Source organism: Triticum dicoccoides, chromosome 1A (genome assembly GCF_002162155.2).
Source record: "Triticum dicoccoides isolate Atlit2015 ecotype Zavitan chromosome 1A, WEW_v2.0, whole genome shotgun sequence".
NCBI lineage: Eukaryota > Viridiplantae > Streptophyta > Magnoliopsida > Poales > Poaceae > Triticum > Triticum dicoccoides.
This window is the reverse complement of record NC_041380.1, coordinates 531,367,105-531,381,432: the sequence shown is the minus strand read 5'-3', so window position 1 is coordinate 531,381,432 and position 14,328 is coordinate 531,367,105. Positions and strand designations below refer to the sequence as shown.

The following is a 14,328-nucleotide window of genomic DNA, read 5'->3' as shown; positions in this document are numbered from 1 at the left end:
TTTAACATGCTACATGTTGCTTTATATAATAATACATAAAAAAGCTTAAAAAAATACATATGAAAAAAAAAGTCTACCTATGCCGACAGCTATGCCGTCGGCATAGAGACGGCCAGGATTTAGGCGGCGGGCGGCGTGCCGCGGATCGCTGACGTCGGCTTAGCTCATGGACGGTGCGCCGCGGATTGGTGACGTGGCATGACGATATATGCCGACGGCCGCCCGTCCAGGCCGTCGGCATAGATTTGACGACGTTAGCCGCTGGTCACGGGCGGGATCGCCGGGCCCACGGGTATGCCGACGGCCTGGGTATGCCGACGGTTGCTATCGCCATGTTCGCAGCTGGGCCGACGACATATGTATGCCGACGGGTGCCATCGGCTTAGCTCGTGGTAGCCCGACGGCCAAGATACGCCGACGGCCAAGACGTGGCTGTCGGCATAGCGCAAAGTAGGCCGACGGCAGCCGTCGGCATTGATTTGGCCGTCGGGGTAGGGCCAATTTCCGGTAGTGGCAGCGCAAGTTCTCGGACCGCCAGTGCCATTTACTCGTTGAACAGCATGGCTTCAAAATCTCGAACAGGATCTACATCTCCAATTTTCTCGACCTTCTATGTTGAAGGAAACAGAACTTTTATTGCCCTAGCCTTCTCCGCGTCGCCTCAAGGTGTGGTGCCGGGGTAAGCTCCTCGCCCCAACGGCTGCGTGCTCCTCGCCTAATCGAGGGGTGCGAATGCGATGGTGCGGTGGTGGCGGCGGTGTCGTCCTCATGGGCACATATGGGAGGGTTCATGGGATAGACGGCGAGAGGATATGGGAGATCGAGCGGCGCAACCTAAGCGAGCCGGGGGTGTTCGGGGATCGTTCTATCCGGAGCAGGGAGCTGGGGGCAGGGGTAGAGCGTGAGGCTTGCCGGGCATGTCGTGCTCCGTGGAGGAGGGTTCGTGCCTGGAAGTGGAACCTGATCGGTGCCAACGATGGAGAAAAGCGCTAATTGTGGAGGAGATAACGCAGACAAATTAAATCCCCTAATCAAGGCTGGTTTTCAGGAAACCCGGGTGAATCGGGTGAAAGGGAGGCAACAAAAAATCGAACGAAGTCACGAAGGAAACGGAGTCCGTTTCCCGTTTCTTTTAGGTATAGTATAAATAAATAAATATAATATAGAGAGTATAGAGATAGTAGAGATAGAGAAGAGATTCTTTTCGGAAACCGGCGACGGCTCGTGCACGGTTGGAATCGGACTGAGCTGTGTTCATAAATAGGGCGCAGGCAACCGTTTTTTGCATCATCAGACGTTCCGTTTCACCACGAACCCCAACCCAACCCTTCCTTCGGCGACAGAGAGCTAGGGCACGGGCGGCCGGCCACGATGGTGCTCGCGGAGCTGGGCGGTAGCATCTCCCGCGCGCTGGCGCGGATGAGCAGCGCGACGGTGGTCGACGAGAACGTGCTCCGGGAGTGCCTCAACGAGATCGCGCGCGCGCTCATGCAGGCCGACGTCCGCTTCAAGATGGTCTGCGACCTGCAGGCCAACATCAAGAAGTCCGTCAACCTCGAGGCCCTCGCCGCCGGCACCAACAAGCGCCGCGTCATAGAGACCGCCGTCGGGAAGGAGCTCTGCAAGATGCTGGATCCCGGGAAGCCCGCCTTCGTCCCCAAGAAGGGCAAGCCCAACGTCGTCATGTTCGTCGGACTGCAAGGTCGGTCAGAATTTCTGATTGACCAACCTCCTTCTTTCTGAATTAATTTCTGATTGGCCGACCTCGCTTCTTTCTGAATTTCAATCTCCTTATGTAATTGCTGGTTTGGATTACAAATTTACAACATAATAACACTGATGACCGACGATCACTGATTACATATGTTTTGCAGGCTCTGGGAAAACCACCACATGTACCAAATACGCGCATTATCATCAGCGCAAGGGATTCAAGCCGTCACTGGTTTGCGCCGATACGTTCCGGGCCGGTGCTTTCGATCAGTTGAAGCAGAACGCAACCAAGGCCAAGATACCTTTCTACGGAAGGTACACTACATTGGCAGATTTATTACTCATGGATCAAAACCTAGCTTGTCTCTCCAGAATATTCACCTAATAGAATTGTTGTTTTTTGCAGCTACATGGAATCAGACCCTGTCAAGATTGCTGTGGAGGGCCTGGAAAAGTTCAGGCAAGAGAAATCTGATCTCATCATCATCGACACGAGTGGGCGCCATATGCAGGAGGCTGCGCTCTTCGAGGAGATGCGCCAAGTTGCGGAAGCAACGGTATTTACACTGTCTCATATAGTCCTGCACAGCATTATTATTCCTCTAGTTTTGAGATTTTTCACTGACATGCTTTGTATGGCTCTTCTACAGAAACCAGACCTGGTGATATTTGTGATGGATGGCAGCATTGGTCAGGCTGCATTCGATCAGGCACAGGCATTCAAACAGAGTGCTTCCGTTGGAGCTGTGATTATCACGAAAATGGATGGTCATGCAAAAGGAGGCGGTGCACTGAGCGCGTAAGTATTTATCTTTGTTTTCTCGCTCCTCCTTGTGCTATTCGTGTTACTACCTACTCCCTCTGTAATATAAGAGCTTTTAGATTACTATAAAGTACTATAGTTAACATATTAGTCTCTCTAGAGTTGTATTCCATTTGTAAATTTACACATCATCCATTATTTTAGTTCGACATGAAAATGCCACTCGGTTTAGGTTTAATTCTTTTGTTAAGGAAACACTGCCTCGCATATATGTTTAGTGTCCGTGAAGAAGCAGTTAAAACTGTTGTTGCTACACTGTATTCTCAAATTCTGATTTAGTTTTGTCATTGTGTGTTTTACAAATAGGTGAATACACCTTTGGATAGAGTAAGCGGGTTAAGAATCCAAGGAACTTTTTCTTGACATCCTTGCTTCTTTTTTCCAGGGTTGCAGCTACGAAAAGCCCGGTGATATTTATTGGAACTGGAGAACACATTGATGAGTTTGATGTTTTCAATGTGGAACCATTTGTCGGCCGTCTGCTAGGTTAGCAACTACATTCAGTATTGTTTATAACTTGTGATTCTTCTTTCCAGTTTAGCTAACGATGGTTTTCGCAGGTAGAGGAGACTTGCCTGGCTTACTCGACAAGATGGAAAGTATTGTGCCTGCTGATCAACAATCTGAGCTTGTGGCAAAGCTGGCTGAAGGAGCCTTCACTCTCAGACTTATGTATGAGCAATTCCAGAATCTCCTGAAAATGGGGCCAATGGGACAGGTATTTACCATGTTAACATCTGATTTAACTTTCATACGGTTCTTCTTCTGTGATAGCATTGCTTAAGCGTGCATTTTCTGATTTATCTTGCAGATCTTCTCCATGCTGCCCGGGTTTAGCTCGGAGCTGATGCCAAAGGGACAGGAGAAACAAAGCAAAGAAAAGATCAAGCGGTACATGACGATCATGGACTCCATGACAGCCGCAGGTGAGTTTAAATCTCTTTTGTGTGTAGCAAAAATACTGCAAGAGCGATCATCTGAAACTTATCCCATCGCTGATCGATCAACTTTGCAGAGCTCGACAGCAAGAACCCGAAGCTGATGACCGAGTCGCGGATCCTCCGGGTCGCTCGAGGGTCGGGCAGGCAAGTGAAGGACGTGACGGACATGCTGGAAGAGTACAAGCGACTGGCCAAGATGTGGAGCAAGCTGAATGTGTCGAAATTGATACCGCCGAACGGAAAGATGAGTGATCAGGCCATCCAGAAGATGCTCAAAGCCATGCCGCCGCAAGTGGTGCAGCAGATGGGGGGCAAAAGTGCCTTCGAGGCTCTGGTGAAGCAAATGGGCGGCAAGGACATGAGCAAAATGCTTGCTGGCATGAAGGGTGGTGCTTAGTCTTGCAAATGTAGGTGGTGCCCTTGCTACGTTGTAGTAGAATTTCTCTCCTGACAAGATATTTCCCAACTCCCCATTGTACTTAAATTTCTCTGGAACTGACATGTAGACAATCAAATTCACTGAGTGTGGCTTTTATGACTTTGTTATCTGGATTACATGGGCTTCTGCAGAGTATGAAACACCAAAGTTAAATTTTCAAGTCCAAACTCTGAGGCTTCCTGCTGCATTTTTAGAGATTTCGATAAGAAATAAGTCTGCTGAGCCAAATTGTTAGTGTGTACTACTCCCTCTGTTCCAAAATAGATGATCCAACTTTGTACTAACTTGAGTACAAAGTTGAGTCATCTATTTTGGAACGGAGGGAGTAGTAGCTAGGTCAAGATTTGACAACTTTTCTTTTTGACAGCTGTCACGATGTTACACCTTTACTATGCGGAGTTGATATGTTTTAGTACCAATCAAATGGAATATACACCATTATTTGATCCTTACCGTTTTGCACTGCTAGCCTATCGTAATGGAATCGGTATATGGTGCATTAATTATTACTCTCTCGTTTTAGAGACTTGTTTACATTACGTAAGGCGTCAATGGTTACTAATATATTATACTCACATATCTTTAATATCTTCCCCAATCTTTTTGACGTGCATTTCCTGCATAGAACTTGTATTATTGTGCACGTGTGAATGATGTGGGAGAAAGATCAATGAAATAATACTCATTAAAAGAACACATGAATAGCCCGTTATTGTACAATATATCATGTGCGCTAGAAAATGAGAATTGGGCGTCCACCGGTTAGCTAGCTAGAGCATGCTAAGTGCCCGGAGCCCGCCAACCCGTGTTTGAGGCTCAACCTCCGTCAGGCCGGCTGGTGCTCACCTTTCTCCTTACAATCAGGGCCATTGAGGGGCTAGACATGGTCGGTCAAGTTCTCTTGTATGCGCTATAGATAAATAACACACTACTTGCTACCAATGTATTGTGTTGAGAGAAATAACATGTTAATTGCTAACAATGTATTCTTTTTTTGCGGGGTAACAATGTGTGTGCTAATCTTTCATCTTCTATATAAGGATTACAACAGAACTCGCTCTTTAGACATTCAACTCACACCGCCTTAGAAGTTCAGCATTTGAAGATGTTGAATAGGTCGGCCCCAAGCTGCATTCAAAATGATGCTAGTCGTGACATCACATTTAGACTACCCACAATGGGGAGTAATTTGGACTAGTAACATGCATATGTTACTACTCTATATTATTACCACTATAGTAGAGAGTAACATATGTGTGGTGTCATACAATACTTCATTTATTAGGTTATAGATTCATCTTGTCTTGAAATATGTGTTGTTACCCATAGTAGGCGTAACTAGCTATATTACTCAATTCATTTATCTTCTTATTAAATCATTGACACATAAGCAAATTTGCTGAGTTGGACATGATGTTTGTCCTAGAGGCGTCAAACGAGAAGGTGCATGATACATCTCCATCGTATCTACTTTTCCAAACACTTTTGCCCTTATTTTGGACTCTAACTTGCATGATTTGAATGGAACTAACCCAGACTGACGATATTTTCAGCAGAATTGACATGGTGTTATTTTTGTGCAGAAATAAAAGTTTTCGGAATGACCTGAAAATCAACGACGAATATTTTTGGAATATATAAAAAATACTGGCAAAAGAATCAAAGCCAGGGGCCCACACCCTGTCCATGAGGGTGAGGGCACGCCTACCCCCTGGGCGCGCCCCCTGCCTCGTGGGCCCCCTGGTGCTCCACCGATCTCAACTCCAACTCTATATATTCACGTTCGGCAAGAAAAGAAAATCAGGGAGAAGGATTCATCGCGTTTTACGATACGGAGCCGCCGCCAAGCCCTAATCTCTCTCGGGAGGGCTGATCTGGAGTCCGTTCGGGGCTCCGGAGAGGGGAATTCGTCGTCATCGTCATCATCAACCTTCCTCCATTACCAATTTCATGATGCTCACTGTTGTGCGTGAGTAATTCCATCATAGGCTTGCTGGACGGTGATGGGTTGGATGAGATTTATCATGTAATCGAGTTAGTTTTGTTAGGGTTTGATCCTTAGTATCTATTATGTTCTGAGATTGATGTTGCTATGACTTTGCTATGCTTAATGCTTGTCACTAGGGCCCGAGTGCCATGATTTCATATCTGAACCTATTATGTTTCGATGAATATATGTGAGTTCTTGATCCTATTTTGTAAGTCAATAGTCACCTATTATGTGTGACGATCCGTTAACCCCGAAGTGACAATAATTGGGATACTTACCGGTGATGACCGTAGTTTGAGGAGTTCATGTATTCACTGAGTGTTAATGCTTTGGTCTGGTACTCTATTAAAAGGAGGCCTTAATATCCCTTAGTTTCCAATAGGACCCCGCTGCCACGGGAGGGTAGGACAAAAGATGTCATGCAAGTTCTTTTCCATAAGCACGTATGACTATATTCGGAATACATGCCTACATTACATTGATGAACTGGAGCTAGTTCCGTGTCACCCTATGTTATAACTGTTGCATGAGGAATCATATCCGACATAATTATCCATCACTGATCCATTGCCTACGAGCTTTTCACATATTGATCTTTGCTTAGTTACCTTTCTGTTGCCACTGTTATGCTTGCTATAAAACTGCTACAGTTACCTTTGCCACCGTTATTGTTACTTCCATACTACTTTGCTACTAAATACTTTGCTGCAGATATTAAGTGTTCCAGGTGCGGTTGAATTGACAACTCAACTGTTAATACTTGAGAATATTCTTTGGCTCCCCTTGTGTCGAATCAATAAATTTGGGTTGAATACTCTACCCTCTAAAACTGTTGTGATCCCCTATACTCGTGGGTTATCAAGACTATTTTCTGGCGCCGTTGTTAGGGAGCATAGCTCTATTCTTTGACTCACTTGGGATTTATATCTGTTGATCACTATGAAGAACTTGAAAGATGAAAGAACCAATATTTTTCCCTCAACTACGAGGGGAGGTAAGGAACTGCCATCTAGCTCTGCACTTGATTCACCTTCTGTTTTGAGTAAACTTGCGACACCTACACCTGCTATTTATTCTGATATGTCGCATGTTATTAATGATGCCACTTCTGCTTTGCATGATACTTATGATGAATCTACTTCTATGCTTGATAATACTGTGCCATTAGGTGAATTTCTTGATGAACAACTTGTTAGGGCTAGAGAGAATGAAATTATTGAAACTGATAATATTGATGAAAGTGATGATGAAGATTCTCCCCCTAGATATGAATTACCTGTTGCGCCTGAGGGTTATGTTATGGATGAAGAAACTGCTAGAGACTTCTTAGCTTGCAATGATAGATATGATCTTAAAAAACTGTTAGCTAGGCTGAAAGAAAAATATTTGAATGCTAGAATGAAATATGACCCCGCTTTTGCTACTTCACCTATCGGTATTTATGATAAGGATTATGATTTCTCTATCGATCCTGAGTTAATTACTTTGGTTGAATCTGATCCTTTTTATGGCTGTGAATCTGAAACTGTTGTGGCACATCTTACTAAATTAAATGATATAGCCACCCTATTCACTAATGATGAGAAAACTCGCTATTACTTTATTCTTAAGTTGTTTCCATTCTCATTAAAGGGTGATGCTAAAACATGGTTTAATTCTCTTGATCCTGGTTGTGTGTGTAGTCCCCAGGATATGATTTATTACTTCTCTGCTAAATATTTCCCCATTCATAAGAAACAAGCTGCTCTAAGGGAAATATATAATTTTGTGCAAATTGAAGAAGAGAGTCTCCCACAAGCTTGGGGGAGGCTTCTACGATTACTTAATGCTTTGCCTGATCATCCTCTCAAGAAAAATGAAATACTTGATATCTTTTATAATGGACTAACTGATGCTTCCAAAGACCATCTGGATAGTTGTGCTGGTTGTGTTTTTAGGAAAAGAACTGTTGATCAAGCTGAATTGCTATTGAATAATATGTTGAGTAATGAAAATGATTGGACACTTCCTGAACCAACTCCTAAACCAACTCCGAAGAAAAGGGGTATTCTATTTCTCAGTCCTGAAGATATGCAAGAGGCAAAGAAATCTATGAAAGAAAAAGGTATTGAAGCTGAAGATGTTAAGAATTTACCACCTATTGAAGAAATACATGGTCTTGATAACCCGACACAGGTAGTGAAGGTAAATTCTCTCTATAGATTTGATGAAAGTGATATTCCTCGTTATAAGTCTGCTAGCCAATGCTTAGATGAGTCTGATAATTTTATTGTTAAACAAGAAAACTTCAATGCTCATGTTGGTAGACAATTGAAACGTGCTACCTCTTGAGCACTGCGTTGGTTTTCCCTTGAAGAGGAAAGGGTGATGCAGCAAAGTAGCATAAGTATTTCCCTTAGTTTTTGAGAACCAAGGTATCAATCCAGTAGGAGACTACACGCAAGTCCCTCATACCTGCACAAACAAATAAGAACCTTGCAACCAACGCGATAAAGGGGTTGTCAATCCCTTCACGGTCACTTACGAGAGTGAGATCTGATAGAGATAATAATAAGATAAATATTTTGGGTATTTTTATGCTATAGATTGGAATATAAAGATTGCAAAATAAACGGCGCCAGAAATAGCTAGTTGACGGGAGATTAATATAATGGAGAATAGACCCGAGGGCCATAGGTTTCACTAGTGGCTTCTCTCAAGATAGCATAAGTATTACGGTGGGTGAACAAATTACTGTCAAGCAATTGATAGAAAAGTGCATAATTATGAGAACATCTAGGCATGATTATGTATATAGGCATCACGTCCGCGACAAGTAGACCGAAACGATTCTGCATCTACTACTATTAGTCCACACATCGACCATTATCCAGCATGCATCTAGAGTATTAAGTTCATAAGAACAGAGTAACGCATTAGGCAAGATGACATGATGTAGAGGGATAAACTCAAGAAATATGATATAAACCTCGTCTTTTTATCCTCGATGGCAACAATACAATACATGCCTTACTGCCCCTGCTGTCACTGAAAAAGGACACTGCAAGATTGAACCCAAAGCTAAGCACTTCTCCCATTGCAAGAAAGATCAATCTAGTAGGGCAAACCAAACTGATAATTCGAAGAGACTTGCATAGATAACCAATCATACATAAAAGAATTCAGAGAAGAATCAAATATTGTTCATAGATAAACTTGATCATAAACCCACAATTCATCGGATCTCGACAAACACACCGAAAAAGAGTTACATCAAATAGATCTCCAAGAAGATCGAGGAGAACATTGTATTGAGATCCAAAGAGAGAGAGAAGAAGCCATCTAGCTAGTAACTATGGATCCGAAGGTCTGTGGTAAACTACTCACACATCATCGGAGAGGCTATGGTGTTGATATAGAAGCCCTTCGTGATCAATTCCCCCTCCGGCGGAGCTCCGGAAAAGGCCCCAAGATGGGATCTCTTGGGTACAGAAGGTTGCGGCGGTGGAAATAGGGTTTTGTGGTGCTCCTGGATGTTTTCCGGGTATATGGACATATATAGGAGGAAGAAGTAGGTCGGTGGAGCCACGAGGGGCCCACGAGGGGGGCAGGCGCGCCTCCCTGCCTCGTGGCCTCGTTGATTTCTTGACGTCCACTCCAAGTCCTCTGGATCACGTCTGTTCCAAAAATAACTCTCCCGAAAGTTTCATTCCGTTTGGATTTCATTTGATATGATTGAACACTTGAGTGATTATATGTCTAGAGTTAAAGGTGAACTTAAACTTATTAGTAAACATGCTTCTATGGTTACCACTCAAGTAGAACAAGTACTTAAAGCTCAGAATGATTTGCTCAATGAATAAATAATAAAAACATGATAATGCTATTAGAGTTGTGACTAGAGGGGGTAAAATGACTCAGGAACCTTTGTATCCTGAACGCCACCGTAAGAGAATTGAGCAAGATTCTCACAGAACTAATATTGATGCACCTAGTTCTTCTAAGAAGAAGAAAAATAAAAATGATAGGACTTTGCATGCTTCTAGTGAACCTATTGTAGACACACCTGAGAATCCCAATGATATTTCTATTTCTGATGCTGAAACACAATCTGGTAATGAACATGAACCTAGTGATAATATTAATGATGATGTTCATGTTGATGCTCAACCTAGTAATAACAATAATGTAGAGATTGAACCTGTTGTTGATCTTGATAACCCACAATCAAAGAATCAACGTTATGATAAGAGAGGCTTTGTTGCTAGGAAGCACGGTAAAGAAAGAGAACCATGGGTTCAGAAACCCATGCATTTTCCTCCTAAATCATCCAAGAAAAAGGATGATGAGGATTTTGAGCGCTTTCCTGAAATGATTAGACCTATCTTTTTGCGTATGCGTTTGACTGATATGCTTAAAATGAACCCTTATGCTAAGTACATGAAAGATATTGTTACAAATAAAAGAAAGATATCGGAAGCTAAAATTTCCACCATGCTTGCTAATTATACTTTTAAAGGTGGAATACCAAAGAAACTAGGAGATCCCGGAGTACCAACTATACCATGCTCCATTAAAACAAACTATGTTAAACTGCTTTATGTGATCTCGGAGCCGGTGTTAGTGTTATGCATCTCTCCTTATATCGTATACTTGATTTGAATAAGTTGACACCTATTGAAATACCTTTGCAAATGGCTGATAAATCAACTGCTATAACTGTCGGTATTTGTGAGGATGTGCCTATTGTGGTTGCAAATGTTACTATTTTAACGGACTATGTTATTCTTGATATTCCCGAGGACGATAGTATGTCCATTATTCTTGAAAGACCCTTTTTGAATACTACAGGGGCTGTTATTGATTGCAACAAAGGCAATGTCACTTTTCATGTTAATGGTAATGAGCATACGGTACACTTTCCGAGGAAACAACCTCAAGTCCACAGTATCAATTCTATTGGAAAAATTCCAACAATTACTATTGGAGATTTTGAATTTCCTCTTCCAACTATCAAGAAGAAATATGATATTCTTATTGTTGGGGACGTGCATATCCCTGTTCTAGTGTTATTCGAAATTTCTCCGGTTTCATGCGATTCGGAATGAGTTTGTTAACAAGATTTGATCAACCTTGTTAGTGGATTCCTTTTGATGAGCATGAGATGGATGAAGTTAGAAAGCACAACTCTTTGTACCCTCCTTTTACTTTTTGTTATTTAGATTAAATAAAGCAAAAAATAGTATTTTTTGTCTATTTTCTGAATTATCCTTGCAATAAAAAATACCCCGAAAATAAAAGTTCTCCAAATGTCCCGAAAATAAAATATGATTTTTATAGAATATCTGGCACTGAGAACACACCAGAGGGGGCAACCACCTGGCCACGAGGGTGCAGGGCGCGCCCCTGCCTCGTGGGCCCCTCGTGGCCCCCCTCCACTTATTCCAGCACCCACACACTTCTTCTTCCTCCAGAAAAAATCATCCACCAGCTCAAACCCGAGTTCTAGCTCATCTTGCTGCCATTTTCGATCTCCTTGCTCAAAGCTCCATTCACAAAACTGCTTTGGGGGATTGTTCTTCGGTATGTGACTCCTCCAATGGTCCAATAAGTTTTTTTCTAGTGCTTTATTGATTGCAATTTTTTGCTGCTTAGGTGGCCCTGTTCTTGAGCTTGCATGTCAAATTTATTTGGTCCCAAGTAGTTTTAATGCATGATATAGTCTCTAGGCACTTATAGGAGTAGTTGCTATCAATCTTGTTGAGTTTGATTCACTTTTATTTTGAGTGACTAAAAATTTCAGAAATTTTTCAGCGGAAGAAATATGTTTAGAAAAATGTACCAAGGTGGTTCCTCAAGGAAGCAAGGACCCAGGCCCGCGATACGTGAGCCGGACTATGAACTACCAAGAGAAGCTCAAGTGCGGCCTTGTGAATGGCCGTCAGAAGATTTTATGGTCCAAGCAGGAATTAAGGAGGAATTTGATGTGTATGTGCGTAATGCTGAACTTGAGGGCTTCGTGTCAGATAAGTGCCCCCAATATTATCACCTAATTGATTCCTTTGTGAGAAGGTTTAAATTTACATCATCACGCAATTCTCACACTGTCCTATTTGATCTGTATGATAAATCTTATACCATGGATGATAACCCACAAGTATAGGGTATCGCAACAGTTTTCGAGGGTAGAGTATTCAACCCAAATTTATTGATTCGACACAAGGGGAGCCAAAGAATATTCTCAAGTATTAGCAGCTGAGTTGTCAATTCAACCACACCTGGATAACTTAATATCTGCAGCAAAGTATTTAATAGCAAAGTAATATGATAGTAGTGGTAATGGTGGCAAAAGGTAACGGTAGCAAAAGTAATATTTTTGGGTTTTATAGTGATTGTAACAGTAGCAACGGAAAAGTAAATAAGCGAAGAACAATATATGGAAAGCTCGTAGGCAATGGATCGGTGATAGAGAATTATGTCAGACGCGATCGATCATGTAACAGTAATAACCTAGGGTGACATAGAACTAGCTCCAGTTCATCAATGTAATGTAGGCATGTATTCCGGATATAGTCATACGTGCTTATGGAAAAAACTTGCATGGCATCTTTTGTCCTACCCTCCCGTGGCAGCGGGGTCCTATTGGAAACTAAGGGATATTAAGGCCTCCTTTTAATAGAGTACCGGACCAAAGCTTTAGCACATAGTGAATACAGGAACTCCTCAAACTACGGTCATCACCGGTAGTGGTCCCGATTATTGTCACTTCGGGGTTAACGGATCATAACACATAATAGGTGACTATAGACTTGCAAGATAGGATCAAGAACTCTCATAGGTTTAGATCCGAAATCATTGCACTCGGGCCCTAGTGACAAGCATTAAGCATAGCAAAGTCATAGCAACATCAACTAAAGAGAAAATTCCTTATATAACACTGTTTTAAATTTTGATTCCCTATTTGACACTAGAAAACTTTTTCTTCCCTATATAAAACTGCGCCTAAATTTTATGCCCTTTACGACACTTTCATCCATTTTAAGCCTTAAAGATGTTAAATGACACCTGAAAAGACCTATTTACCCCTCATGTGGCATGTGACAAAATTTTACGTTTATGTGTGTATTCGGCTGACTCGTTTTGTGTACGTCACCGACAAGCATCGAGGACAATTCGTACGGCTGGACGCAGCCGCCGCGCGTACTGGTGCTGCTCGCACCTCTTGGCCTCTGATGCTGCTGGCCGCAAAGCTTCTTGTGCTCTAAACTGATGGCAGCTGATATGAACGATGCATAGAGATAGAGTCCCTTCACTCGGACAGGCAAGGGTGCAGGCGCCGTGGCGGTTGGGGTTGACGTACACATCGAAGCTGGCTTTGAATTCTCACATCAAAAGCTAACTAGTTTTTTTTCGAGGAAAAAGCTAACTAGTTGATCGATTTAGCCACTGGCTAGACACGCATGTGCAGGACGCTGATGGTTGATCCCCACATGCGAGAAACACATGCACGTGAGTCATGAGTTGATGCCCACAAGAACTGGCGACACTCGGTGCTAGTTAGCTTCCTCTACTACGTATATATCAGTGCATGTCCAGCTAGAATTGATCCACATGCCTACCTGCTTGATTCTTGATGTGTACGGAACCATTTGCTCGAAAAGTTCTCGGGCTACCGCTTGGAATAAGCGGTTAGCTATCTCAAAAACAATCAACAACTTGAAAAAAAAAGTTCTCGGGCCGGCAAGCACTCGGATACAATGCCACAAAACGAACCGGCCTGATACACATAGTATAAGCTAAAAATTTGTCACATACCATATGAAAGGGTAAATAGGTCTTTTCAGGTGTCATTTAACACCGTTAAGGCTAAAAATGGGCGAAAGTGTTGTAAAAGGCATAAAATTTAGACTCGATGTTAAATAAGGAAGAAAAAGTTTTTCAGTGTCAAATAAGGCAACAAATTTTAAGACAGTGTTAAATAAGGAATTCTCTCCTAAAAGAACATAGTGGATACTAGTAGGGATCAAACTCTAACAAAACTAACTCGATTACATGATAAATCTCATCCAACACTGTCTAGCAAGCCTACAATGGAATTACTCACGCATGGCGGTGAGCATCATGAAATTGATGATGGAGGAAGGTTGATGATGACGATGGCGATGGGTTCCCCTCTTCGGAGCCCCGAACGGACTCCAGATCAGCCCTCCCAAGAGAGTTTAGGGCTTGGCGGCGGCTCCGTATCGTAAAACGTGATGAATCCTTCTCTCCGATTTTTTCTCCCCGAAAGTGAATATATGGAGTCAAGGTTGAGGTCGGTGGAGCGTCAGGAGGCCACGAGGCAGGGGGCGCCCAGGGGGTAGGGCGCGCCCCCACCCTCGTGGACATGGTGTGGGCCCCCTGACGTGTATCTTTCTTCCAATATTTTTATATATTCCAAAAT

General features: G+C 42.8%; 1 protein-coding gene across 1 annotated transcript; it reads left to right on the top strand.

Moving 5' to 3' along the window:
- Nucleotides 1–1,361: 1,361 nt before the first annotated feature.
- Nucleotides 1,362–4,032, top strand: LOC119319285 (signal recognition particle 54 kDa protein 3). The gene is made up of 8 exons (XM_037593806.1): nucleotides 1,362–1,702; nucleotides 1,875–2,028; nucleotides 2,120–2,270; nucleotides 2,364–2,512; nucleotides 2,922–3,022; nucleotides 3,097–3,254; nucleotides 3,348–3,462; nucleotides 3,552–4,032. Exons 1-8 carry the CDS (start codon nucleotides 1,372–1,374, stop codon nucleotides 3,872–3,874), a joined length of 1,482 nt encoding a protein of 493 aa, XP_037449703.1. The 5' UTR covers nucleotides 1,362–1,371; the 3' UTR covers nucleotides 3,875–4,032.
- The last annotated feature ends 10,296 nt before the right edge of the window (nucleotides 4,033–14,328 follow it).